General features: G+C 44.9%; 1 protein-coding gene across 6 annotated transcripts in view; it reads left to right on the top strand.

Annotated features, from left to right (window-relative positions):
- Window positions 1-25159, top strand: part of eif4e2rs1 (eukaryotic translation initiation factor 4E family member 2 related sequence 1) — a 91164-nt gene that overhangs the window by 45198 nt on the left and 20807 nt on the right. For 5 of the 6 annotated variants that reach the window (XR_006835007.1, XM_046329207.1, XM_046329206.1 and 2 more), the window contains 2 exons: window positions 20728-20812; window positions 24609-24743. Coding sequence is in view for 5 of the 6 variants with exons in the window: in XM_046329207.1 (XP_046185163.1) it covers window positions 20728-20812; window positions 24609-24743 (220 nt within the window). In the remaining variant the exon portion in view is untranslated. Of the gene's footprint in view, window positions 1-16621; window positions 16871-20727; window positions 20813-24608; window positions 24744-25159 lie in introns of those variants that run through there. The other variant, XM_046329208.1, reaches the window with a different exon arrangement.

Genomic DNA, 25159 nt, shown 5'->3' with positions numbered 1-25159 from the left:
AGTGTTTAATATGACATGTAGTCTATTCAGAGTGTTTAATATGATGTTTAATATGACATGTAGTCTATTCAGAGTGTTAATATGCTGTTTAATATGACATGTAGTCTATTCAGAGTGTTTAATATGACATGTAGTCTATTCAGAGTGTTTAATATGACATGTAGTCTATTCAGAGTGTTAATATGACATGTAGTCTATTCAGAGTGTTAATATGCTGTTTACATTTACATTTACATTTAAGTCATTTAGCAGACGCTCTTATCCAGAGCGACTTACAAATTGGTGCATTCACCTTATGACATCCAGTGGGACAGTCACTTAACAATAGTGCATCTAAAACTTAGGGGGGGTGGGGTGAGAGGGATTACTTAACCTATCCTAGGTATTCCTTAAAGAGGTGGGGTTTCAGGTGTCTCCGGAAGGTGGTGATTGACTCCGCTGTCCTGGCGTCGTGAGGGAGTTTGTTCCACCATTGGGGGGCCAGGGCAGCGAACAGTTTTGACTGGGCTGAGCGGGAGCTGTACTTCCTCAGTGGTAGGGAGGCGAGCAGGCCAGAGGTGGATGAACGCAGTGCCCTTGTTTGGGTGTAGGGCCTGATCAGAGCCTGGAGGTACTGAGGTGCCGTTCCCCTCACAGCTCCGTAGGCAAGCACCATGGTCTTGTAGCGGATGCGAGCTTCAACTGGAAGCCAGTGGAGAGAACGGAGGAGCGGGGTGACGTGAGAGAACTTGGGAAGGTTGAACACCAGACGGGCTGCGGCGTTCTGGATGAGTTGAAGGGGTTTAATGGCACAGGCAGGGAGCCCAGCCAACAGCGAGTTGCAGTAATCCAGACGGGAGATGACAAGTGCCTGGATTAGGACCTGCGCCGCTTCCTGTGTGAGGCAGGGTCATGTAGTCTATTCAGAGTGTTAATATGACATGTAGTCTATTCAGAGTGTTAATATGACATGTAGTCTATTCAGAGTGTTAATATGACATGTAGTCTATTCAGAGTGTTTATATGCTGTTTAATATGACATGTAGTCTATTCAGAGTGTTTAATATGACATGTAGTCTATTCAGAGTGTTTAATATGACATGTAGTCTATTCAGAGTGTTAATATGACATGTAGTCTATTCAGAGTGTTAATATGACATGTAGTCTATTCAGAGTGTTAATATGACATGTAGTCTATTCAGAGTGTTAATATGACATGTAGTCTATTCAGAGTGTTAATATGACATGTAGTCTATTCAGAGTGTTAATATGACATGTAGTCTATTCAGAGTGTTAATATGCTGTTTAATATGACATGTAGTCTATTCAGAGTGTTTAATATGACATGTAGTCTATTCAGAGTGTTAATATGACATGTAGTCTATTCAGAGTGTTAATATGACATGTAGTCTATTCAGAGTGTTAATATGCTGTTTAATATGACATGTAGTCTATTCAGAGTGTTAATATGACATGTAGTCTATTCAGAGTGTTTAATATGACATGTAGTCTATTCAGAGTGTTAATATGCTGTTTAATATGACATGTAGTCTATTCAGAGTGTTAATATGACATGTAGTCTATTCAGAGTGTTAATATGCTGTTTAATATGACATGTAGTCTATTCAGAGTGTTAATATGCTGTTTAATATGACATGTAGTCTATTCAGAGTGTTAATATGCTGTTTAATATGACATGTAGTCTATTCAGAGTGTTAATATGCTGTTTAATATGACATGTAGTCTATTCAGAGTGTTAATATGACATGTAGTCTATTCAGAGTGTTAATATGCTGTTTAATATGACATGTAGTCTATTCAGAGTGTTAATATGACATGTAGTCTATTCAGAGTGTTAATATGACATGTAGTCTATTCAGAGTGTTAATATGCTGTTTAATATGACATGTAGTCTATTCAGAGTGTTAATATGACATGTAGTCTATTCAGAGTGTTAATATGACATGTAGTCTATTCAGAGTGTTTAATATGCTGTTTAATATGACATGTAGTCTATTCAGAGTGTTTAATATGCTGTTTAATATGACATGTAGTCTATTCAGAGTGTTAATATGCTGTTTAATATGACATGTAGTCTATTCAGAGTGTTAATATGACATGTAGTCTATTCAGAGTGTTAATATGACATGTAGTCTATTCAGAGTGTTAATATGCTGTTTAATATGACATGTAGTCTATTCAGAGTGTTAATATGACATGTAGTCTATTCAGAGTGTTAATATGACATGTAGTCTATTCAGAGTGTTAATATGACATGTAGTCTATTCAGAGTGTTAATATGACATGTAGTCTATTCAGAGTGTTAATATGACATGTAGTCTATTCAGTGTTTATATGACATGTAGTCTATTCAGAGTGTTAATATGACATGTCTATTCAGAGTGTTAATATGACATGTAGTCTATTCAGAGTGTTTAATATGCTGTTTAATATGACATGTAGTCTATTCAGAGTGTTTAATATGCTGTTTAATATGACATGTAGTCTATTCAGAGTGTTAATATGCTGTTTAATATGACATGTAGTCTATTCAGAGTGTTAATATGACATGTAGTCTATTCAGAGTGTTAATATGACATGTAGTCTATTCAGAGTGTTAATATGCTGTTTAATATGACATGTAGTCTATTCAGAGTGTTAATATGCTGTTTAATATGACATGTAGTCTATTCAGAGTGTTAATATGACATGTAGTCTATTCAGAGTGTTAATATGCTGTTTAATATGACATGTAGTCTATTCAGAGTGTTAATATGCTGTTTAATATGACATGTAGTCTATTCAGAGTGTTAATATGACATGTAGTCTATTCAGAGTGTTAATATGACATGTAGTCTATTCAGAGTGTTTATATGACATGTAGTCTATTCAGAGTGTTAATATGACATGTAGTCTATTCAGAGTGTTAATATGACATGTAGTCTATTCAGAGTGTTAATATGACATGTAGTCTATTCAGAGTGTTAATATGACATGTAGTCTATTCAGAGTGTTAATATGCTGTTTAATATGACATGTAGTCTATTCAGAGTGTTAATATGCTGTTTAATATGACATGTAGTCTATTCAGAGTGTTAATATGCTGTTTAATATGACATGTAGTCTATTCAGAGTGTTAATATGACATGTAGTCTATTCAGAGTGTTAATATGACATGTAGTCTATTCAGAGTGTTTAATATGACATGTAGTCTATTCAGAGTGTTAATATGACATGTAGTCTATTCAGAGTGTTAATATGACATGTAGTCTATTCAGAGTGTTAATATGACATGTAGTCTATTCAGAGTGTTAATATGACATGTAGTCTATTCAGAGGGTTAATATGACATGTAGTCTATTCAGAGTGTTAATATGACATGTAGTCTATTCAGAGTGTTAATATGCTGTTTAATATGACATGTAGTCTATTCAGAGTGTTAATATGACATGTAGTCTATTCAGAGTGTTAATATGACATGTAGTCTATTCAGAGTGTTTAATATGATGTTTAATATGACATGTAGTCTATTCAGAGTGTTTAATATGACATGTAGTCTATTCAGTGTTTAATATGATGTTTAATATGACATGTAGTCTATTCAGAGTGTTAATATGACATGTAGTCTATTCAGAGTGTTTAATATGATGTTTAATATGACATGTAGTCTATTCAGAGTGTTTAATATGACATGTAGTCTATTCAGAGTGTTTAATATGATGTTTAATATGACATGTAGTCTATTCAGAGTGTTAATATGACATGTAGTCTATTCAGAGTGTTAATATGACATGTAGTCTATTCAGAGTGTTAATATGACATGTAGTCTATTCAGAGTGTTTAATATGACATGTAGTCTATTCAGAGTGTTAATATGCTGTTTAATATGACATGTAGTCTATTCAGAGTGTTAATATGTGTTTAATGACATGTAGTCTATTCAGAGTGTTAATATGACATGTAGTCTATTCAGAGTGTTAATATGACATGTAGTCTATTCAGAGTGTTTAATATGACATGTAGTCTATTCAGAGTGTTAATATGACATGTAGTCTATTCAGAGTGTTAATATGACATGTAGTCTATTCAGAGTGTTAATATGACATGTAGTCTATTCAGAGTGTTTAATATGACATGTAGTCTATTCAGAGTGTTAATATGACATGTAGTCTATTCAGAGTGTTAATATGCTGTTTAATATGACATGTAGTCTATTCAGAGTGTTAATATGACATGTAGTCTATTCAGAGTGTTTAATATGACATGTAGTCTATTCAGAGTGTTAATATGACATGTAGTCTATTCAGAGTGTTAATATGCTGTTTAATATGACATGTAGTCTAGTCAGAGTGTTAATATGACATGTAGTCTATTCAGAGTGTTTAATATGACATGTAGTCTATTCAGAGTGTTAATATGACATGTAGTCTATTCAGAGTGTTAATATGACATGTAGTCTATTCAGAGTGTTAATATGCTGTTTAACATGACATGTAGTCTATTCAGAGTGTTACTATGACATGTAGTCTATTCAGAGTGTTTATTTATGAAAATACTTTTCATTTAAATAATTTGGTTTGGTTTCAATAATTCAAAATCAAATGGTCCAGGTAGTCATAACAATAGATGGGTGTTGGTTAAATGGTGTTTTAATGAATGAGTGGTAATTAGTTTATTTTCCCTTGTGAGCGAGCAGCGGTTTGGTTTTTAGTGGAGCGGTTGGAAAGGATGTGGAGCAGCTGAGTGGGATTTCTGACCACTCAACTCCATACTCTGATGGGAACCATGTGCCACCACATTACACTGAATCTAGAAACACGCACACACACACACTATTCAAAACTGTTTATTTTCTCGTCTTTGCAGTGGGTCGAGCAGCAGCATGATCGCAATCGACAACAAGATAGAGCAAGCCATGGTAGGTCTCTGTTGTGCTTTTCAAAAAAGAAGCCTGAAACCTTGAATAAAGAATGTTGACATCTAGTGGAAGACATAGGAATTGCAATCTGGGAGATGGAGTTACATAGAAACAATAGGTTTCCATAATAAAAAAGAAATAATTCTGGTTGGATTTTCACCTGGCATATCAATTCTGTTATAGTCCCAGACATTATTTTAACCGTTACCGGCCGTGATTGGGAGTCCCATAGTGCGGCACACAATTGGCCCAGTGTCGTCCGGGTTTGGCCAGTGTAGGCCGTCATTGAAAATAAGAATTTGTTCTTAATTTAACTGACTTATACGCTGATTGGACAAAACATTAGGAACACCTGCTCTTTCCATGAGACTGACCAGGTGAATCCAGGTGAAACCTATGATCCCTTATTGATGTCACCTGTTAAATCCACTTCAATCAGTGTAGATGAAGGGGAGGAGACGGGTTAAAGAAGGATTTTTAAGCCTTGAGACAATTGAAACAAGGATTGTGTATGTGTGCCAATCAGAAGGTGAATTGGCAAGACAAAATATTAAAGTGCCTTTGAATGGGGTATGGTAGTAGGTGCCAGGTCCACTGGTTAGAGCCCCTTTGAATGGGGTATGATAGTAAGTGCCAGGTCCACTGGTTAGAGCCCCTTTGGATTACATTTACATTTAAGTCATTTAGCAGACGCTCTTATCCAGAGCGACTTACAAATTGGTGCATTCACCTTATGACATCCAGTGGAACAGTCACTTTACAATAGTGCATCTAAATCTTAAAGGGGGGGGTGAGAGGGAATACTTATCCTATCCTAGGTATTCCTTAAACAGTGGGGTTTCAGGTGTCTCCGGAAGGTGGTGATTGACTCCGCTGTCCTGGCGTCGTGAGGGAGTTTGTTCCACCATTGGGGGGCCAGAGCAGCGAACAGTTTTGACTGGGCTGAGCGGGAACTGTACTTCCTCAGTGGTAGGGAGGCGAGCAGGCCAGAGGTGGATGAACGCAGTGCCCTTGTTTGGGTGTAGGGCCTGATCAGAGCCTGGAGGTACTGAGGTGCCGTTCCCCTCACAGCTCCGTAGGCAAGCACCATGGTCTTGTAGCGGATGCGAGCTTCAACTGGAAGCCAGTGGAGAGAACGGAGGAGCGGGGTGACGTGAGAGAACTTGGGAAGGTTGAACACCAGACGGGCTGCGGCGTTCTGGATGAGTTGTAGGGGTTTAATGGCACAGGCAGGGAGCCCAGCCAACAGCGAGTTGCAGTAATCCAGACGGGAGATGACAAGTGCCTGGATTAGGACCTGCGCCGCTTCCTGTGTGAGGCAGGGTCGTACTCTGCGGATGTTGTAGAGCATGAACCTACAGGAACGGGCCACCGCCTTGATGTTGGTTGAGAACGACAGGGTGTTGTCCAGGATCACGCCAAGGTTCTTAGCGCTCTGGGAGGAGGACACAATGGAGTTGTCAACCGTGATGGCGAGATCATGGAACGGGCAGTCCTTCCCCGGGAGGAAGAGCAGCTCCGTCTTGCCGAGGTTCAGCTTGAGGTGGTGATCCGTCATCCACACTGATATGTCTGCCAGACATGCAGAGATGCGATTCGCCACCTGGTCATCAGAAGGGGGAAAGGAGAAGATTAGTTGTGTGTCGTCTGCATAGCAATGATAGAAACTACAGGACTGTTTTAATATCACAGACTGAAACATGTGCCGCTTCCAAGGTGCGGAACTCTAACCCGGAAGCTTACAAGTACTCCTGCTATGCCCTGCGACGAACCATCAAACGGGCAAAGCGTTGAAACAGGACTAAGATTGAATAATACAACACCGGCTCTGACGCTCGTCGGATGTGGCAGGGCTTGCAAACTATTACAGACTACAAAGGGAAGCACAGCCACGAGCTGCCCAGTGACACATGCCTACCAGATGAGCTAAATAACATCTATGCTCGCAACGCACCCACTGCCAGCTGGCCTACTTCAGCAGTACTGTATCATTTTAATCATTTTAGTCAATAAGATTCTTGCTACGTAGCTTAACTTTCTGAACATTCGAGACGTGTAGTCCACTTGTCATTCCAATCTCCTTTGCATTAGCGTAGCCTCTTCTGTAGCCTGTCAACTATGTGTCGGTTTATCCCTGTTCTCTCCTCTCTGCACAGACCATACAAACGCTCCTCACCGCGTGGCCGCGGCCACCCTACTCTGGTGGTCCCAGCGCGCACGACCCACGTGGAGTTCCAGGTCTCCGGTAGCCTCTGGAACTGCCAATCTGCCGTCAACAAGGCAGAGTTCATCTCAGCCCATGCCTCCCTCCAGTCCCTCGACTTCTTGGCCCTGACGGAAACATGGATCACCACAGACAACACTGCTACTCCTACTGCTCTCTCTTCGTCCGCCCACGTGTTCTCGCACACCCCGAGAGCGTCTGGTCAGCGGGGTGGTGGCACCGGGATCCTCATCTCTCCCAAGTGGTCATTCTCTCTTTCTCCCCTTACCCATCTGTCTATCGCCTCCTTTGAATTCCATGCTGTCACAGTTACTAGCCCTTTCAAGCTTAACATCCTTATCATTTATCGCCCTCCAGGTTCCCTCGGAGAGTTCATCAATGAGCTTGATGCCTTGATAAGCTCCTTTCCTGAGGACGGCTCACCTCTCACAGTTCTGGGCGACTTTAACCTCCCCACGTCTACCTTTGACTCTTTCCTCTCTGCCTCCTTCTTTCCACTCCTCTCCTCTTTTGACCTCACCCTCTCACCTTCCCCCTACTCACAAGGCAGGCAATACGCTCGACCTCATCTTTACTAGATGCTGTTCTTCCACTAACCTCATTGCAACTCCCCTCCAAGTCTCCGACCACTGCCTTGTATCCTTTTCCCTCTCGCTCTCATCCAACACCTCCCACACTGCCCCTACTCGGATGGTATCGCGCCGTCCCAACCTTCGCTCTCTCTCCCCCGCTACTCTCTCCTCTTCCATCCTATCATCTCTTCCCTCCGCTCAAACCTTCTCCCACCTATCTCCTGATTCTGCCTCCTCAACCCTCCTCTCCTCCCTCTCTGCATCCCTTGACTCTCTATGTCCCCTATCCTCCAGGCCGGCTCGGTCCTCCCCTCCCGCTCCGTGGCTCGATGACTCATTGCGAGCTCACAGAACAGGGCTCCGGGCAGCCGAGCGGAAATGGAGGAAAACTCGCCTCCCTGCGGACCTGGCATCCTTTCACTCCCTCCTCTCTACATTTTCCTCCTCTGTCTCTGCTGCTAAAGCCACTTTCTACCACGCTAAATTCCAAGCTTCTGCCTCCAACCCTAGGAAGCTCTTTGCCACCTTCTCCTCCCTCCTGAATCCTCCGCCCCCCTCCTCCCTCTCTGCAGATGACTTCGTCAACCATTTTGAAAAGAAGGTCGACGACATCCGATCCTCGTTTGCTAAGTCAAACGACACCGCTGGTTCTGCTCACACTGCCCTACCCTGTGCTCTGACCTCTTTCTCCCTCTCTCTCCAGATGAAATCTCGCGTCTTGTGACGGCCGGCCGCCCAACAACCTGCCCGCTCGACCCTATCCCCTCCTCTCTTCTCCAGACCATTTCCGGAGACCTTCTCCCTTACCTCACCTCGCTCATCAACTCATCCCTGACCGTTGGCTACGTCCCTTCCGTCTTCAAGAGAGCGAGAGTTGCACCCCTTCTGAAAAAACCTACACTCGATCCCTCCGATGTCAACAATTACAGACCAGTATCCCTTCTTTCTTTTCTCTCCAAAACTCTTGAACGTGCCGTCCTTGGCCAGCTCTCCCGCTATCTCTCTCTGAATGACCTTCTTGATCCAAATCAGTCAGGTTTCAAGACTAGTCACTCAACTGAGACTGCTCTCCTCTGTATCACGGAGGCGCTCCGCACTGCTAAAGCTAACTCTCTCTCCTCTGCTCTCATCCTTCTAGATCTATCGGCTGCCTTCGATACTGTGAACCATCAGATCCTCCTCTCCACCCTCTCCGAGTTGGGCATCTCCGGCGCGGCCCACGCTTGGATTGCGTCCTACCTGACAGGTCGCTCCTACCAGGTGGCGTGGCGAGAATCTGTCTCCTCACCACGCGCTCTCACCACTGGTGTCCCCCAGGGCTCTGTTCTTGGCCCTCTCCTATTCTCGCTATACACCAAGTCACTTGGCTCTGTCATAACCTCACATGGTCTCTCTTATCATTGCTATGCAGACGACACACAATTAATCTTCTCCTTTCCTCCTTCTGATGACCAGGTGGCGAATCGCATCTCTGCATGTCTGGCAGACATATCAGTGTGGATGACGGATCACCACCTCAAGCTGAACCTCGGCAAGACGGAGCTGCTCTTCCTCCCGGGGAAGGACTGCCCGTTCCATGATCTCGCCATCACGGTTGACAACTCCATTGTGTCCTCCTCCCAGAGCGCCAAGAACCTTGGCGTGATCCTGGACAACACCCTGTCGTTCTCAACTAACATCAAGGCGGTGGCCCGTTCCTGTAGGTTCATGCTCTACAACATCCGCAGAATACGACCCTGCCTCACACAGGAAGCGGCGCAGGTCCTAATCCAGGCACTTGTCATCTCCCGTCTGGATTACTGCAACTCGCTGTTGGCTGGGCTCCCTGCCTGTGCCATTAAACCCCTTCAACTCATCCAGAACGCCGCAGCCCGTCTGGTGTTCAACCTTCCCAAGTTCTCTCACGTCACCCCGCTCCTCCGTTCTCTCCACTGGCTTCCAGTTGAAGCTCGCATCCGCTACAAGACCATGGTGCTTGCCTACGGAGCTGTGAGGGGAACGGCACCTCAGTACCTCCAGGCTCTGATCAGGCCCTACACCCAAACAAGGGCACTGCGTTCATCCACCTCTGGCCTGCTCGCCTCCCTACCACTGAGGAAGTACAGCTCCCGCTCAGCCCAGTCAAAACTGTTCGCTGCCCTGGCCCCCCAATGGTGGAACAAACTCCCTCACGACGCCAGGACAGCGGAGTCAATCACCACCTTCCGGAGACACCTGAAACCCCACCTCTTTAAGGAATACCTAGGATAGGTTAAGTAATCCCTCTCACCCCACCCCCCCTAAGTTTTAGATGCACTATTGTTAAGTGACTGTCCCACTGGATGTCATAAGGTGATTGCACCAATTTGTAAGTCGCTCTGGATAAGAGCGTCTGCTAAATGACTTAAATGTAATGTAAATGATAGGAGAGACCATGTGAGGTTATGACAGAGCCAAGTGACTTGGTGTATAGCGAGAATAGGAGAGGGCCAAGAACAGAGCCCTGGGGGACACCAGTGGTGAGAGCGCGTGGTGAGGAGACAGATTCTCGCCACGCCACCTGGTAGGAGCGACCTGTCAGGTAGGATGCAATCCAAGCGTGGGCCGCGCCGGAGATGCCCAACTCGGAGAGGGTGGAGAGGAGGATCTGATGGTTCACAGTATCGAAGGCAGCCGATAGATCTAGAAGGATGAGAGCAGAGGAGAGAGAGTTAGCTTTAGCAGTGCGGAGCGCCTCCATGATACAGAGGAGAGCAGTCTCAGTTGAATGACTAGTCTTGAAACCTGACTGATTTGGATCAAGAAGGTCATTCAGAGAGAGATAGCGGGAGAGCTGGCCAAGGACGGCACGTTCAAGAGTTTTGGAGAGAAAAGAAAGAAGGGATACTGGTCTGTAATTGTTGACATCGGAGGGATCGAGTGTAGGTTTTTTCAGAAGGGGTGCAACTCTCGCTCTCTTGAAGACGGAAGGGACGTAGCCAGCGGTCAGGGATGAGTTGATGAGCGAGGTGAGGTAAGGGAGAAGGTCTCCGGAAATGGTCTGGAGAAGAGAGGAGGGGATAGGGTCAAGCGGGCAGGTTGTTGAGCGGCCGGCCGTCACAAGACGCGAGATTTCATCTGGAGAGAGAGGGGAGAAAGAGGTCAGAGCACAGGGTAGGGCAGTGTGAGCAGAACCAGCGGTGTCGTTTGACTTAGCAAACGAGGATCGGATGTCGTCGACCTTCTTTTCAAAATGGTTGACGAAGTCATCTGCAGAGAGGGAGGAGGGGAGGGAGGAGGATTCAGGAGGGAGGAGAAGGTGGCAAAGAGCTTCCTAGGGTTAGAGGCAGATGCTTGGAATTTAGCGTGGTAGAAAGTGGCTTTAGCAGCAGAGACAGAGGAGGAAAATGTAGAGAGGAGGGAGTGAAAGGATGCCAGGTCCGCAGGGAGGCGAGTTTTCCTCCATTTCCGCTCGGCTGCCCGGAGCCCTGTTCTGTGAGCTCGCAATGAGTCATCGAGCCACGGAGCGGGAGGGGAGGACCGAGCCGGCCTGGAGGATAGGGGACATAGAGAGTCAAAGGATGCAGAAAGGGAGGAGAGGAGGGTTGAGGAGGTAGAATCAGGAGATAGGTTGGAGAAGGTTTGAGCAGAGGGAAGAGATGATAGGATGGAAGAGGAGAGAGTAGCGGGGGAGAGAGAGCGAAGGTTGGGACGGCGCGATACCATCCGAGTAGGGGCAGTGTGGGAGGTGTTGGATGAGAGCGAGAGGGAAAAGGATACAAGGTAGTGGTCGGAGACTTGGAGGGGAGTTGCAATGAGGTTAGTGGAAGAACAGCATCTAGTAAAGATGAGGTCGAGCGTATTGCCTGCCTTGTGAGTAGGGGGGGAAGGTGAGAGGGTGAGGTCAAAAGAGGAGAGGAGTGGAAAGAAGGAGGCAGAGAGGAATGAGTCAAAGGTAGACGTGGGGAGGTTAAAGTCGCCCAGAACTGTGAGAGGTGAGCCGTCCTCAGGAAAGGAGCTTATCAAGGCATCAAGCTCATTGATGAACTCTCCGAGGGAACCTGGAGGGTGATAAATGATAAGGATGGGTAAGGGGAGCATGGAATTCAAAGGAGGCGATAGAAGGAGGCGATGGGTAAGGGGAGAAAGAGAGAATGACCACTTGGGAGAGATGAGGATCCCGGTGCCACCACCCCGCTGACCAGAAGCTCTCGGGGTGTGCGAGAACACGTGGGCGGACGAAGAGAGAGCAGTAGGAGTAGCAGTGTTGTCTGTGGTGATCCATGTTTCCGTCAGTGCCAAGAAGTCGAGGGACTAGAGGGAGGCATAGGCTGAGATGAACTCTGCCTTGTTGACCGCAGATCGGCAGTTCCAGAGGCTACCGGAGACCTGGAACTCCACGTGGGTCGTGCGCGCTGGGACCACCAGATTAGGGTGGCCGCGGCCACGCGGTGTGGAGCGTTTGTATGGTCTGTGCAGAGAGGAGAGAACAGGGATAAACAGACACATAGTTGACAGGCTACAGAAGAGGCTACGCTAATGCAAAGGAGATTGGAATGACAAGTGGACTACACGTCTCGAATGTTCAGAAAGTTAAGCTACGTAGCAAGAATCTTATTGACTAAAATTATTAAAATGATACAGTACTGCTGAAGTAGGCTAGCTGGCAGTGGGTGCGTTGTTGACACTACACTAATCAAGTCGTTCCGTTGAGTGTAATAGTTTCTGCAGTGCTGCTATTCGGGGGCTAGCTGGCTAGCTAGTAGTGTTGTTTACGTTACGTTGCGTTAAAAGAATGACAATAGCTGGCTAGCTAACCTAGAAAACAGCTAGCTATGTAGCTAGCTACGATCAAACAAATCAAACCGTTGTACTGTAATGAAATGAAATGAAAATGTGATACTACCTGTGAATGCGACCGGGTTGTTGAGTTCTATTCAGAAGACGTTGGCTAGCTGTTGGCTAGCTAGCAGAGTCTCCTACGTTAAGGACGACAAATAGCTGGCTAGCTAACCTCGGTAAATTAAGATAATCACTCTAAGACTACACACTCTAAACCTTAAACAACACAATTATCTTGGAACGAAGATACGAAGACAGCAAAGACAGCTATGTAGCTTGCTAACACTACACTAATCAAGTCGTTCAGTTGAGTGTAATAGTTTCTCCAGTGCAGCTAATCAGTGGACGTTAGCTAGCTGGCTAGTGAAGACTACGTTAGGACGGCGAAATACGATAATTACGCAATTATCCTTTGATACAAAGACGGCTATGTAGCTAGCTGAGAAGAAATTGCTAAGATTAGACAAATCAAACCGTTGTGCTATAATGAAATATAATGAAATGTAATGAAAAAGTTATACTACCTGCGGGAGCGAAGCGATGCGACCACTCGCTCCAAACCGGAAGTACGTGTCTGGATGGGGTATGGTAGTAGGTGCCAGGTCCACTGGTTAAAGCCCCTTTGAATGGGGTATGGTAGTAGGTGCCAGGTCCACTGGTTAGAGCCCCTTTGAATGGGGTATGGTAGTAGGTGCCAGGTCCACTGGTTAGAGCCCCTTTGAATGGGGTATGGTAGTAGGTGCCAGGTCCACTGGTTAGAGCCCCTTTGAATGGGGTATGGTAGTAGGTGCCAGGTCCACTGGTTAGAGCCCCTTTGAATGGGGTATGGTAGTAGGTGCCAGGTCCACTGGTTAAAGCCCCTTTGAACGGGGTATGGTAGTAGGTGCCAGGCTCACCAGTTTGAACGGGGTATGGTAGTAGGTGCCAGGTATGGTAGTAGGTGCCAGGTCCACTGGTTAAAGCCCCTTTGGATGGGGTATGGTAGTAGGTGCCAGGTCCACTGGTTAGAGCCCCTTTGAATGGGGTATGGTAGTAGGTGCCAGGCAAACCGGTATGTGGCAAGAACTGCAACAGTTTCCCGTGTGAATCAAAAATGGTCCACCATCCAAAGGACAGGCAGCCAACTTGACAACTGTGGGAAGCATTGGAGTCAACATGGGCCAGCATCCCTGTTGAATGCTTTCGCCCCCTTTAGAGACCATGTCCAAGTAACAGTATAGCTTCCGTCCCTCTCCTCAAGCCTACCTGGGCTCGAACCAGGGACCCTCTGCACAAATCTACAACTGCCTCCCACGAAGCATCGTTACCCATCGCTCCACAGAAGCCGCGGCCCTTGCAGAGCAAGGGGAACAACTACTTCAAGGTCACAGAGCGAGTGACGTCACCGATTGAAACGCTATTAGCGCGCACTCCGCTAACCAGCTAGCCATTTCACACCGGTTACACCCAGACAAATTGAGGCTGTTCTGAGGGCAAAAGGGGGTGGAACTCAATATTAGGATATTAAGTGTTCTTAGTGTTTTGTCCACTCAGTGTAGATTGTTTTCTATATTTCAGGACCTTGTAAAGACCCACCTGATGCTGGCGGTCAGAGAGGAAGTGGAGTTGCTATGGGAACAGATAAAAGAACTATCAGAAAGGAACGCCCAGCTGGAGAGAGAGAACTGTATCCTGAGAACTCTGAGAGACAGAGACTGACACAGCAACAAAATGTTACACTCCTCTCGTGATCGTTGTTTTAAATTAGTAATACCTGTAACATGACTGATGAATGATTCTGTCGAACGGTAGACAACAATAATAAATAACTGTGACTAAAGAGTACCTGGCTACCTAGAGCACAGACACAAACAGCGTTGTCGGGGGTAACCAGCAGAGCTGGGTCGGAATGTGGATTGGAGCGCTAAGAGGATGGGAAGGATCAAACAGTCAGGGATCAGCACACAACACCTCTATATACACCTATATACACACCACACCTCTATATACACCTCTATATACACCACACCTCTATATAAACCTCTATATACACCACACCTCTATATACACCTCTATATACACCACACCTCTATATACATCTCTATATACACCACACCTCTATATACATCTCTATATACACCACATCTCTTTATACACCACACCTCTATATACATCTTTATATACACCTCTATATACACCACACCTCTATATACACATATACACCACACCTCTATATACATTTAACATTTACATTTAAGTCATTTAGCAGACGCTCTTATCCAGAGCGACTTACAAATTGGTGCATTCACCTTATGACATCCAGTGGGACAGTCACTTAACAATAGTGCATCTAAAACTTAGGGGGGGTGGGGTGAGAGGGATTACTTAACCTATCCTAGGTATTCCTTAAAGAGGTGGGGTTTCAGGTGTCTCCGGAAGGTGGTGATTGACTCCGCTGTCCTGGCGTCGTGAGGGAGTTTGTTCCACCATTGGGGGGCCAGGGCAGCGAACAGTTTTGACTGGGCTGAGCGGGAGCTGTACTTCCTCAGTGGTAGGGAGGCGAGCAGGCCAGAGGTGGATGAACGCAGTGCCCTTGTTTGGGTGTAGGGCCTGATCAGAGCCTGGAGGTACTGAGGTGCCGTTCCCCTCACAGCTCCGTAGGCAAGCACCATGGTCTTGTAGCGGATGCGAGCTTCAACTGGAAGCCAGTGGAGAGAACGGAGGAGCGGGGTGACGTGAGAGAACTTGGGAAGGTTGAACACCAGACGGGCTGCGGCGTTCTGGATGAGTTGAAGGGGTTTAATGGCACAGGCAGGGAGCCCAGCCAACAGCGAGTTGCAGTAATCCAGACGGGAGATGACAAGTGCCTGGATTAGGACCTGCGCCGCTTCCTGTGTGAGGCAGGGTCGTACTCTGCGGATGTTGTAGAGCATGAACCTACAGGAACGGGCCACCGCCTTGATGTTAGTTGAGAACGACAGGGTGTTGTCCAGGATCACGCCAAGGTTCTTGGCGCTCTGGGAGGAGGACACAATGGAGTTGTCGACCGTGATGGCGAGATCATGGAACGGGCAGTCCTTCCCCGGGAGGAAGAGCAGCTCCGTCTTGCCGAGGTTCAGCTTGAGGTGGTGATCCGTCATCCACACTGATATGTCTGCCAGACATGCAGAGATGCGATTCGCCACCTGGTCATCAGAAGGGGGATATACACCTCTACACACCACATCTCTATATACACCTCTACACACCGCACCTCTCTATACACATCACGCCTATATACACACTCACATTGGCTCTTTCAATTAATTCATCCTGAGGGAAGGGACCTTGAACAGTTAACAAGGAGGCGAGGAGAGAATGGAAGGAATCAAGGAAAGATGCATTGTGATAAACCTATGATTAAAATATGTTCTAAAACTTGATAGACACATTGAAAGGTTGCTGGTTTGAATCCCCGAGCCGACTAGGTGAAAAATCTCTGTACCCTTGAGGAAGGCACTTAACCCAAATCGCTCCTGTAGTCGCTCTGGATAAGAGCATCTGCTAAATGACAAATATAAATTTGATGATCGACCAGACAGACCATATTTTGAAATGCAATACTTTATCTGTGATTGTTTGAGCTTGGCTGACTTAATAAACCAATATAGAAGTCCCAAAAGCTGCAAACCATCACAATAGCCTCGCAGTTATTCTGATGAGAGACAGCGCCATCTTGTGGTAATACAACTGCAGTTATTCTGATTTTTATTTAACGAGGCAAGACAACTATGAACATATTCGTATTTACAATGATGGCCTACCCCGGCCGAACCCTAAACGGATGACGCTGGGACAATTGTGTGCCGCCCTATGGGGCTCCCAATCACGGCCGGTTGTGATACATGCTGGAAATGAACCAGGGTCTGTAGTGCCGCTGCCTTAGCACTGAGATGCAGTGCCTTAGGCGCCTCGGGAGACCCTTCAGATACTGTATGCGCATACCCTTCCGCAACATGTATTACATGATGCTGTTGATTATTCATTATCTAAAATACGAAAGCAGGCCATCCATCCATCTTACCAACAATCCATTCGAGTAATGAACCGAGCTGGGTCACTCAAAGGGCGTTTCGCTTAGGACTTCGACTTCTTTCTGTTTGTCCCAGCCACCGACCCGTCTGCTTGCCTTCACGCGCAGAGACGCCATCTTGCTTGTTTTGAAGTTAGTAACTAGTTAATCAAAACGTTTAGCCAGCTAGTTAATCAAAACGTTTAGCCAGCTAGTTAATCAAAACGTTTAGCCAGCTAGTTAATTAAAACGTTTAGCCAGCTAGTTAATTAAAGCGATTATCTTCTCGTGAGGTTCGCTACTCTGTGAGGAGGACTGGTCGAAGCTGAGATGAACCAATTTGAACAGTTAAGTTGTCTGCCCGTCTGTGCTAGCAATGGTTCCCATTCTGTAATGTAGTTAGCTACTCATTAAGATGCTATGGTTGATATAGTAAGTGGTGAATGTGGGTAGTTATCAGCTACCCACAGTCCAGGTGAGAGAAAAACATCACCCAGAAAGGCCAGTCGTGTGAGAAACTCGTCATCATCAAGCGGTCAGACAAAGTGAACATGATGGTCAGTAAAGAAACCTTTGAGCTCCTCAATTCAAAAAGACGCGTCAATAATTTGACCCAGGTTGCCTAGTGGTTAGTGCGTTGGGCAGGAACCGAAAGGATGGTCTAACGACTCCCTGAGCTGACAAGGTACAAATCGGTAGTTGTGCCCCCGAACAAGGCAGTTTAAACCTCTGTCATTGAAAAATGAATTTGTTCTTAAAACTGACTTGCCTAGTTAAATAAATAAAAATAACCAGCGCACTTCTGTATGTAGTAAAAACTTTAGATGGTTGCTGCCCATATCATTGCATAATGCAGAAAATACACGTGAGTTCAGGGACCTTGCTTTAACAAAGTAGTGTCCAAAACGTCTTTCAAGCTGTCAAGCATTTTCATGGCAGCAAGAGCCTCTCGGTGGATGCTGCAGGGTATCCAAGTTTAGGGAGCAACTGCTTACACGTGAGTTAACACTCCTGTGTCCCTTTCATGGCTTTTGCGCCATCAGTACATATTATTTCACCTTTATTTAACTGTGTAGCGCCATCAGTATATATTATTTCACCTTTATTTAACTGTGTAGTGCCATCAGTATATATTATTTCACCTTTATTTAACTGTGTAGTGCCATAAGTATATATTATTTCACCTTTATTTAACTGTGTAGTGCCATAAGTATATATTATTTCACCTTTATTTAACTGTGTAGTGCCATAAGTATATATTATTTCACCTTTATTTAACTGTGTAGTGCCATAAGTATATATTATTTCACCTTTATTTAACTGTATAGTGCCATAAGTATATATTATTTCACCTTTATTTAACTGTGTAGTGCCATAAGTATATATTATTTCACCTTTATTTAACTGTGTAGTGCCATAAGTATATATTATTTCACCTTTATTTAGCTGTGTAGTGCCATAAGTATATATTATTTCACCTTTATTTAACTGTGTAGTGCCATAAGTATATATTATTTCACCTTTATTTAACTGTGTAGTGCCATAAGTATATATTATTTCACCTTTATTTAACTGTGTAGTGCCATAAGTATATATTATTTCACCTTTATTTAACTGTGTAGTGCCATAAGTATATATTATTTCACCTTTATTTAACTGTGTAGTGCCATAAGTATATATTATTTCACCTTTATTTAACTGTGTAGCGCCATAAGTATATATTATTTCACCTTTATTTAACTGTGTAGTGCCATCAGTACATATTATTTCACCTTTATTTAACTGTGTAGTGCCATCAGTACATATTATTTCACCTTTATTTAACTGTGTAGTGCCATCAGTACATATTATTTCACCTTTATTTAACTGTGTAGTGCCATCAGTACATATTATTTCACCTTTATTTAACTGTGTAGTGCCATCAGTACATATTATTTCACCTTTATTTAACTGTGTAGTGCCATCAGTACATATTATTTCACCTTTATTTAACTGTGTAGTGCCATCAGTACATATTATTTCACCTTTATTTAACTGTGTAGTGCCATCAGTACATATTATTTCACCTTTATTTAACTGTGTAGTGCCATAAGTATATATTATTTCACCTTTATTTAACTGTGTAGTGCCATCAGTACATATTATTTCACCTTTATTTAACTGTGTAGTGCCATCAGTACAGATACCAACACATCTTGACCACCAACGTCCATATGATGTCACAAAGCTGTCCAGTACTTTTAAAATATCCTCTCCTGTTGTCCTGGTTTCCAGTGGTTTGCAGAAGAGGATGTCTTCCTTAATTGACCCCCCCCTTAAAAATAACAGACATATACCAGGAGTTGTGCCAGGCCCGTCATGTCTGTTGACTCATCCAGCTGTAACACAGAATTTACTGTCTTGTATGAGAAGCAGTAATTGTGTTCAAAACATCTCCTGTCGTGAAAGTGTTTTTATGGATGCATTATCTGTGTAGTTTTTTTTTTCCTTTTCTACCAGCCATATCCGCGGCAGCAGGAAGAATGAAGTCCTCCACAATACCATGGGCCTTGCCTGTTCTAGCCCCTCGGTAGCTCACCATATAAGTCGCTTCTAGCCCGTTATTAATGTGCATTTATACGTGTCTTACTACTCGAACCTCGTCTTAATTCTCGCTCAAACTCCTGTGGCTTATTTTTCAAACTGGCATGTTTTGTTTCTAAATGTCTGCGCAAGCGTGAAGGTTTCGTCGAGTTGTGAGATAGTAGTTTTGCACATATAACACACTGTGGCTGAGGAAAGGCACTGTTCCCAATCTAAGTGAACCTCAAATCAATGTAGTTCATATCATATTTGCGCCTCTTCGGTGGTCCATGTCCCTGTCTGTTCGGTGTCTGTTTGGTGCTTTCCCGGGTAAGGGGGCAGTGGCTCTTCAGCTGCATCAGATTCACAGCAATCAGTGTCCATGCTAGCTGGACTACCAACATGTAGAATTACTGATGCCAGCATTGGATGTGGTTGTGTAAGCAGAACAACTTGTCGTCGACAGGTGCAGTACTGCTGGTAGTAGCAGTCAGTACTGCTGGTAGTAGCAGTCAGTACTGCTGGTAGTAGCAGTCAGTACTGCTGGTAGTAGCAGTCAGTACTGCTGGTAGTAGCAGTCAGTACTGCTGGTAGTAGCAGTCAGTACTGCTGGTAGTAGCAGTCAGTACTGCTGGTAGTAGCAGTCAGTACTGCTGGTAGTAGCAGTCAGATTTTCTGATTTTATTGTAAGAATATTAATTGAATTTAGCTGAATAAAATAGTCAGTACTGCTGACCAACTGTAGTAGACAGTCAGATTTTCTGATTTTATTGGTCCCCCTTTTGCTGCTAAGAATATTAATTTCCAATTTAGCTGAATAAAATACTCTTCTGGGAATGGCTTTCCACTAGATGTTGCATTGCTGCTATAACAGCTCCATGACCAACTGATGTGGAACATTGCTGCTATAACAGCCTCAACATCTCATTCATGAGAAGTAATATGGAGTTGGTCCCCCTTTTGCTGCTATAACAGCCTCCACTCTTCTGGGAAGGCTTTCCACTAGATGTTGTAACATTGCTGCTATAACAGCCTCCACTCTTCTGGGAAGGCTTTCCACTAGATGTTGGAACATTGCTGCTATAACAGCCTCCACTCTTCCGGGAAGGCTTTCCACTAGATGTTGGAACATTGCTGCTACAACAGCCTCCACTCTTCCGGGAAGGCTTTCCACTAGATGTTGGAACATTGCTGCTATAACAGCCTCCACTCTTCTGGGAAGGCTTTCCACTAGATGTTGGAACATTGCTGCTATAACAGCCTCCACTCTTCTGGGAAGGCTTTCCACTAGATGTAGGAACATTGCTGCTATAACAGCCTCCACTCTTCTGGGAAGGCTTTCCACTAGATGTAGGAACATTGCTGCTATAACAGCCTCCACTCTTCTGGGAAGGCTTTCCACTAGATGTTGGAACATTGCTGTGGGAACTTGCTTCCATTCAGCCACAAAAGCATTAGTGAGGTCGGGCACTGATGTTGGGCGATTAGGCCTTACTTGCAGTCAGCGTTCTAATTCATCCCAAAGGTATCAATTCAGCTAACTAGCTATCTGTGTGTGTACACATACACACATTAAAGATGATGCCTCAGGGGATCAGGAGTGTTAGGGTGTATAATGTGTGTGTATATTCTCTCCCCCCAGTCTGAAAGATGACGACTCAGAGGATCAGGATGAGACAGTCTGTAACCGGGAGGAAGACGGCTCCATCAACAACAATCGACGCAAGGTACGCAACACACACCAGACACGTACACAGTGAACCCCCTCCCAAAACCCTCATCTCTATCAACTCCGTTGACTATCAACTCTGTTGATAGAGTGTGTGTAGAGGCCAGTGTGTGTGTAGAGGCCAGTGTGTGTGTAGAGGCCAGTGTGTGTGTAGAGACCAGTGTGTGTGTAGAGGCCAGTGTGTGTGTAGAGGCCAGTGTGTGTGTAGAGGCCAGTGTGTGTGTAGAGGCCAGTGTGTGTGTAGAGGCCAGTGTGTGTGTAGAGGCCAGTGTGTGTGTAGAGGCCAGTGTGTGTGTAGAGGCCAGTGTGTGTGTAGAGGCCAGTGTGTGTGTAGAGGCCAGTGTGTGTGTAGAGGCCAGTGTGTGTGTCGAGGCCAGTGTGTGTGTAGAGGCCAGTGTGTGTGTCGAGGCCAGTGTGTGTGTCGAGGCCAGTGTGTGTGTCGAGGCCAGTGTGTGTGTGTCGAGGCCAGTGTGTGTGTGTCGAGGCCAGTGTGTGTGTGTGTCGAGGCCAGTGTGTGTGTGTGTCGAGGCCAGTGTGTGTGTGTGTCGAGGCCAGTGTGTGTGTGTGTCGAGGCCAGTGTGTGTGTGTGTCGAGGCCAGTGTGTGTGTGTGTCGAGGCCAGTGTGTGTGTGTGTCGAGGCCAGTGTGTGTGTGTGTCGAGGCCAGTGTGTGTGTGTGTCGAGGCCAGTGTGTGTGTGTGTCGAGGCCAGTGTGTGTGTGTGTCGAGGCCAGTGTGTGTCGAGGCCAGTGTGTGTCGAGGCCAGTGTGTGTCGAGGCCAGTGTGTGTCGAGGCCAGTGTGTGTTACCCTTCTCCTCCTGTAAACGAGACAACCCTTTCCTGTGGCTCCCCTTCTCCTCCTGTCAACGAGACAACCCTTTCCTGTGGTTCCCCTTCTCCGCCTGTCAACGAGACAACCCTTTCCTGTGGTTCCCCTTCTCCTCCTGTCAACGAGACAAGTTAGACTACTTATCATTTCATTAGACATTCTGGCTTATTCAGAATATTGCTTATTTTTTTACAGTGACTTTCAGACTGATATCCATGGAGTAGCAATGGTAACTGATGTTTATGTTAGGGTAGAAACAGGTAGCAATGGTAACTGATGTTTATGTTAGGGTAGAAACAGGTAGCAATGGTAACTGATGTTTATGTTAGGGTAGAAACAGGTAGCAATGGTAACTGATGTTTATGTTAGGGTAGAAACAGGTAGCAATGGTAACTGATGTTTATGTTAGGGTAGAAACAGGTAGCAATGGTAACTGATGTTTAAAGAAACAGGTAGCAATGGTAACTGATGTTTATGTTAGGGTAGAAACAGGTAGCAATGGTAACTGATGTTTATGTTAGGGTAGAAACAGGTAGCAATGGTAACTGATGTTTATGTTAGGGTAGAAACAGGTAGCAATGGTAACTGATGTTTATGTTAGGGTAGAAACAGGTAGCAATGGTAACTGATGTTTATGTTAGGGTAGAAACAGGTAGCAATGGTAACTGATGTTTATGTTAGGGTAGAAACAGGTAGCAATGGTAACTGATGTTTATGTTAGGGTAGAAACAGGTAGCAATGGTAACTGGTGTTTATGTTAGGGTAGAAACAGGTAGCAATGGTAACTGGTGTTTATGTTAGGTTAGAAACAGGTAGCAATGGTAACTGATGTTTGTTAGGTTAGAAACAGGTAGCAATGGTAACTGGTGTTTATGTTAGGGTAGAAACAGGTAGCAATGGTAACTGATGTTTATGTTAGGGTAGAAACAGGTAGCAATGGTAACTGATGTTTATGTTAGGGTAGAAACAGGTAGCAATGGTAACTGATGTTTATGTTAGGGTAGAAACAGGTAGCAATGGTAACTGATGTTTATGTTAGGGTCGAAACAGGTAGCAATGGTAACTGATGTTTATGTTAGGGTAGAAACAGGTAGCAATGGTAACTGATGTTTATTTTAGGGTAGAAACAGGTAGCAATGGTAACTGATGTTTATGTTAGGGTAGAAACAGGTAGCAATGGTAACTGATGTTGAGACAATCAGTCTGTCTCTGTTCTCATCCTCTTTTCCTTCTAACTTCAACCCAAATGATTGAATCTAATTTTTCTAATGCATTTTTCTAATGCCTCGTGTGTGTGTGTGTATATATATATATGTATATATATGTATATATATATATATTTATATATATATATATATATTTATATATATATATATATATATAAATATATATATATATAAATATATATATATATAAATATATATATATATACAGCTCAAAAAAATAAAGGGAACACTAAAATAACACATCCTAGATCTGAATGAATGAAATATTCTTATTAAATACTTTTTTCTTTACATAGTTGAATGTGCTGACAACAAAATCACACAAATTATCAATGAAAACCAAATTTATCAACCCATGGAGGTCTGGATTTGGAGTCACACTCAAAATTAAAGTCGAAAACCACACTACAGGCTGATCCAACTTTGATGTAATGTCCTTAAAACAAGTCAAAATGAGGCTCAGTAGTGTGTGGCCTCCACGTGCCTGTATGACCTCCCTACAATGCCTGGGCATGCTCCTGATGAGGTGGCGGATGGTCTCCTGAGGGATCTCCTCCCAGACCTGGACTAAAGCATCCGCCATCTCCTGGACAGTCTGTGGTGCAATGTGGCGTTGCTGGATGGAGCGAGACATGATGTCCCAGATGTGCTCAATTGGATTCAGGTCTGGGGAACGGGCAGGCCAGTCCATAGCATCAATGTCTTCCTCTTGCAGGAACTGCTGACACACTCCAGCCACATGAGGTCTAGCATTGTCTTGCATTAGGAGGAACCCAGGGCCAACCACACCAGCATATGGTCTCACAAGGGGTCTGAGGATCTCATCTCGGTACCTAATGGCAGTCAGGCTACCTCTGGCGAGCACATGGAGGGCTGTGCGGCCCCCCAAAGAAATGCCACCCCACACCATGACTGACCCACCGCCAAACCGGTCATGCTGGAGGATGTTGCAGGCAGCAGAACGTTCTCCACGGCGTCTCCAGACTGTTACGTCTGTCACGTGCTCAGTGTGAACCTGCTTTCATCTGTGAAGAGCACAGGGCAGAGCAAGGCAGAGGTAGCGATCCTGCTGCTGGGTTGTTGCCCTCCTACGGCCTCCTCCACGTCTCCTGATGTACTGGCCTGTCTCCTGGTAGCAACTCCATGCTCTGGACACTACGCTGACAGACACAGCAAACCTTCTTGCCACAGCTCGCATTGATGTGCCATCCTGGATGAGCTGCACTACCTGAGCCACTTGTGTGGGTTATAGACTCCGTCTCATGCTACCACTAGAGTGAAAGCACCGCCAGCATTCAAGTGACCAAAACATCAGCCAGGAAGCATAGGAACTGAGAAGTGGTCTGTGGTCACCACCTGCAGAACCACTCCTTTATTGGGGGTGTCTTGCTAATTGCCTATCATTTCCACCTGTTGTCTATTCCATTTGCACAACAGAATGTGAAATTTATTGTCAGTCAGTGTTGCTTTCTAAGTGGACAGTTTGATTTCACAGAAGTGTGATTGACTTGGAGTTACATTGTGTTTTTTAAGTGTTTTGTTTTTTTGTTTTTTTTGAGCAGTGTATATATACACACAAACTGTTGTAACTAATGCCTCATACTGACTGTGTGTGTGTGTGTGTGTGTGTGTGTGTGTGTGTGTGTGTGTGTGTGTGTGTGTGTGTGTGTGTGTGTGTGTGTGTGTGTGTGTGTGTGTGTGTGTGTGTGTGTGTGTGTGTGTGTGTGTGTGTGTGTGTGTAGACGGTGAGTCCTGCAGTAGGGGAACATCCTCTCCAGTATAACTATACCTTGTGGTATTCTCGGAGGACTCCGTCCCGGCCCGCCAACACACAGAGTTATGAACAGAACATCAGACAGATCGGCACGGTCGCATCGGTCAGTACACACACACCACTAACACACACCACTAACACTCATCATATATACACACACACACCACTAACACTCATCACACACACACAACACTAACACTCATCACACACACACACCACTAACACTCATCACACACACACACCACTAACACTCATCACACACACACACCACTAACACTCATCACACACACACACCACTAACACTCATCACACACACACACCACTAACACTCATCACACACACACACCACTAACACTCATCACACACACCACAAACACTCATCACACACACACACCACTAACACACACCACTAACACTCATCACACACACACACCACTAACACTCATCACACACACACACCACTAACACACACCACTAACACTCATCATATATACACACACACACCACTAACACTCATCA

Source organism: Oncorhynchus gorbuscha, linkage group LG25 (genome assembly GCF_021184085.1).
Source record: "Oncorhynchus gorbuscha isolate QuinsamMale2020 ecotype Even-year linkage group LG25, OgorEven_v1.0, whole genome shotgun sequence".
In the NCBI taxonomy this organism is placed as follows: domain Eukaryota; kingdom Metazoa; phylum Chordata; class Actinopteri; order Salmoniformes; family Salmonidae; genus Oncorhynchus; species Oncorhynchus gorbuscha.
This window is presented reverse-complemented; position numbering and strand designations above follow the sequence as displayed.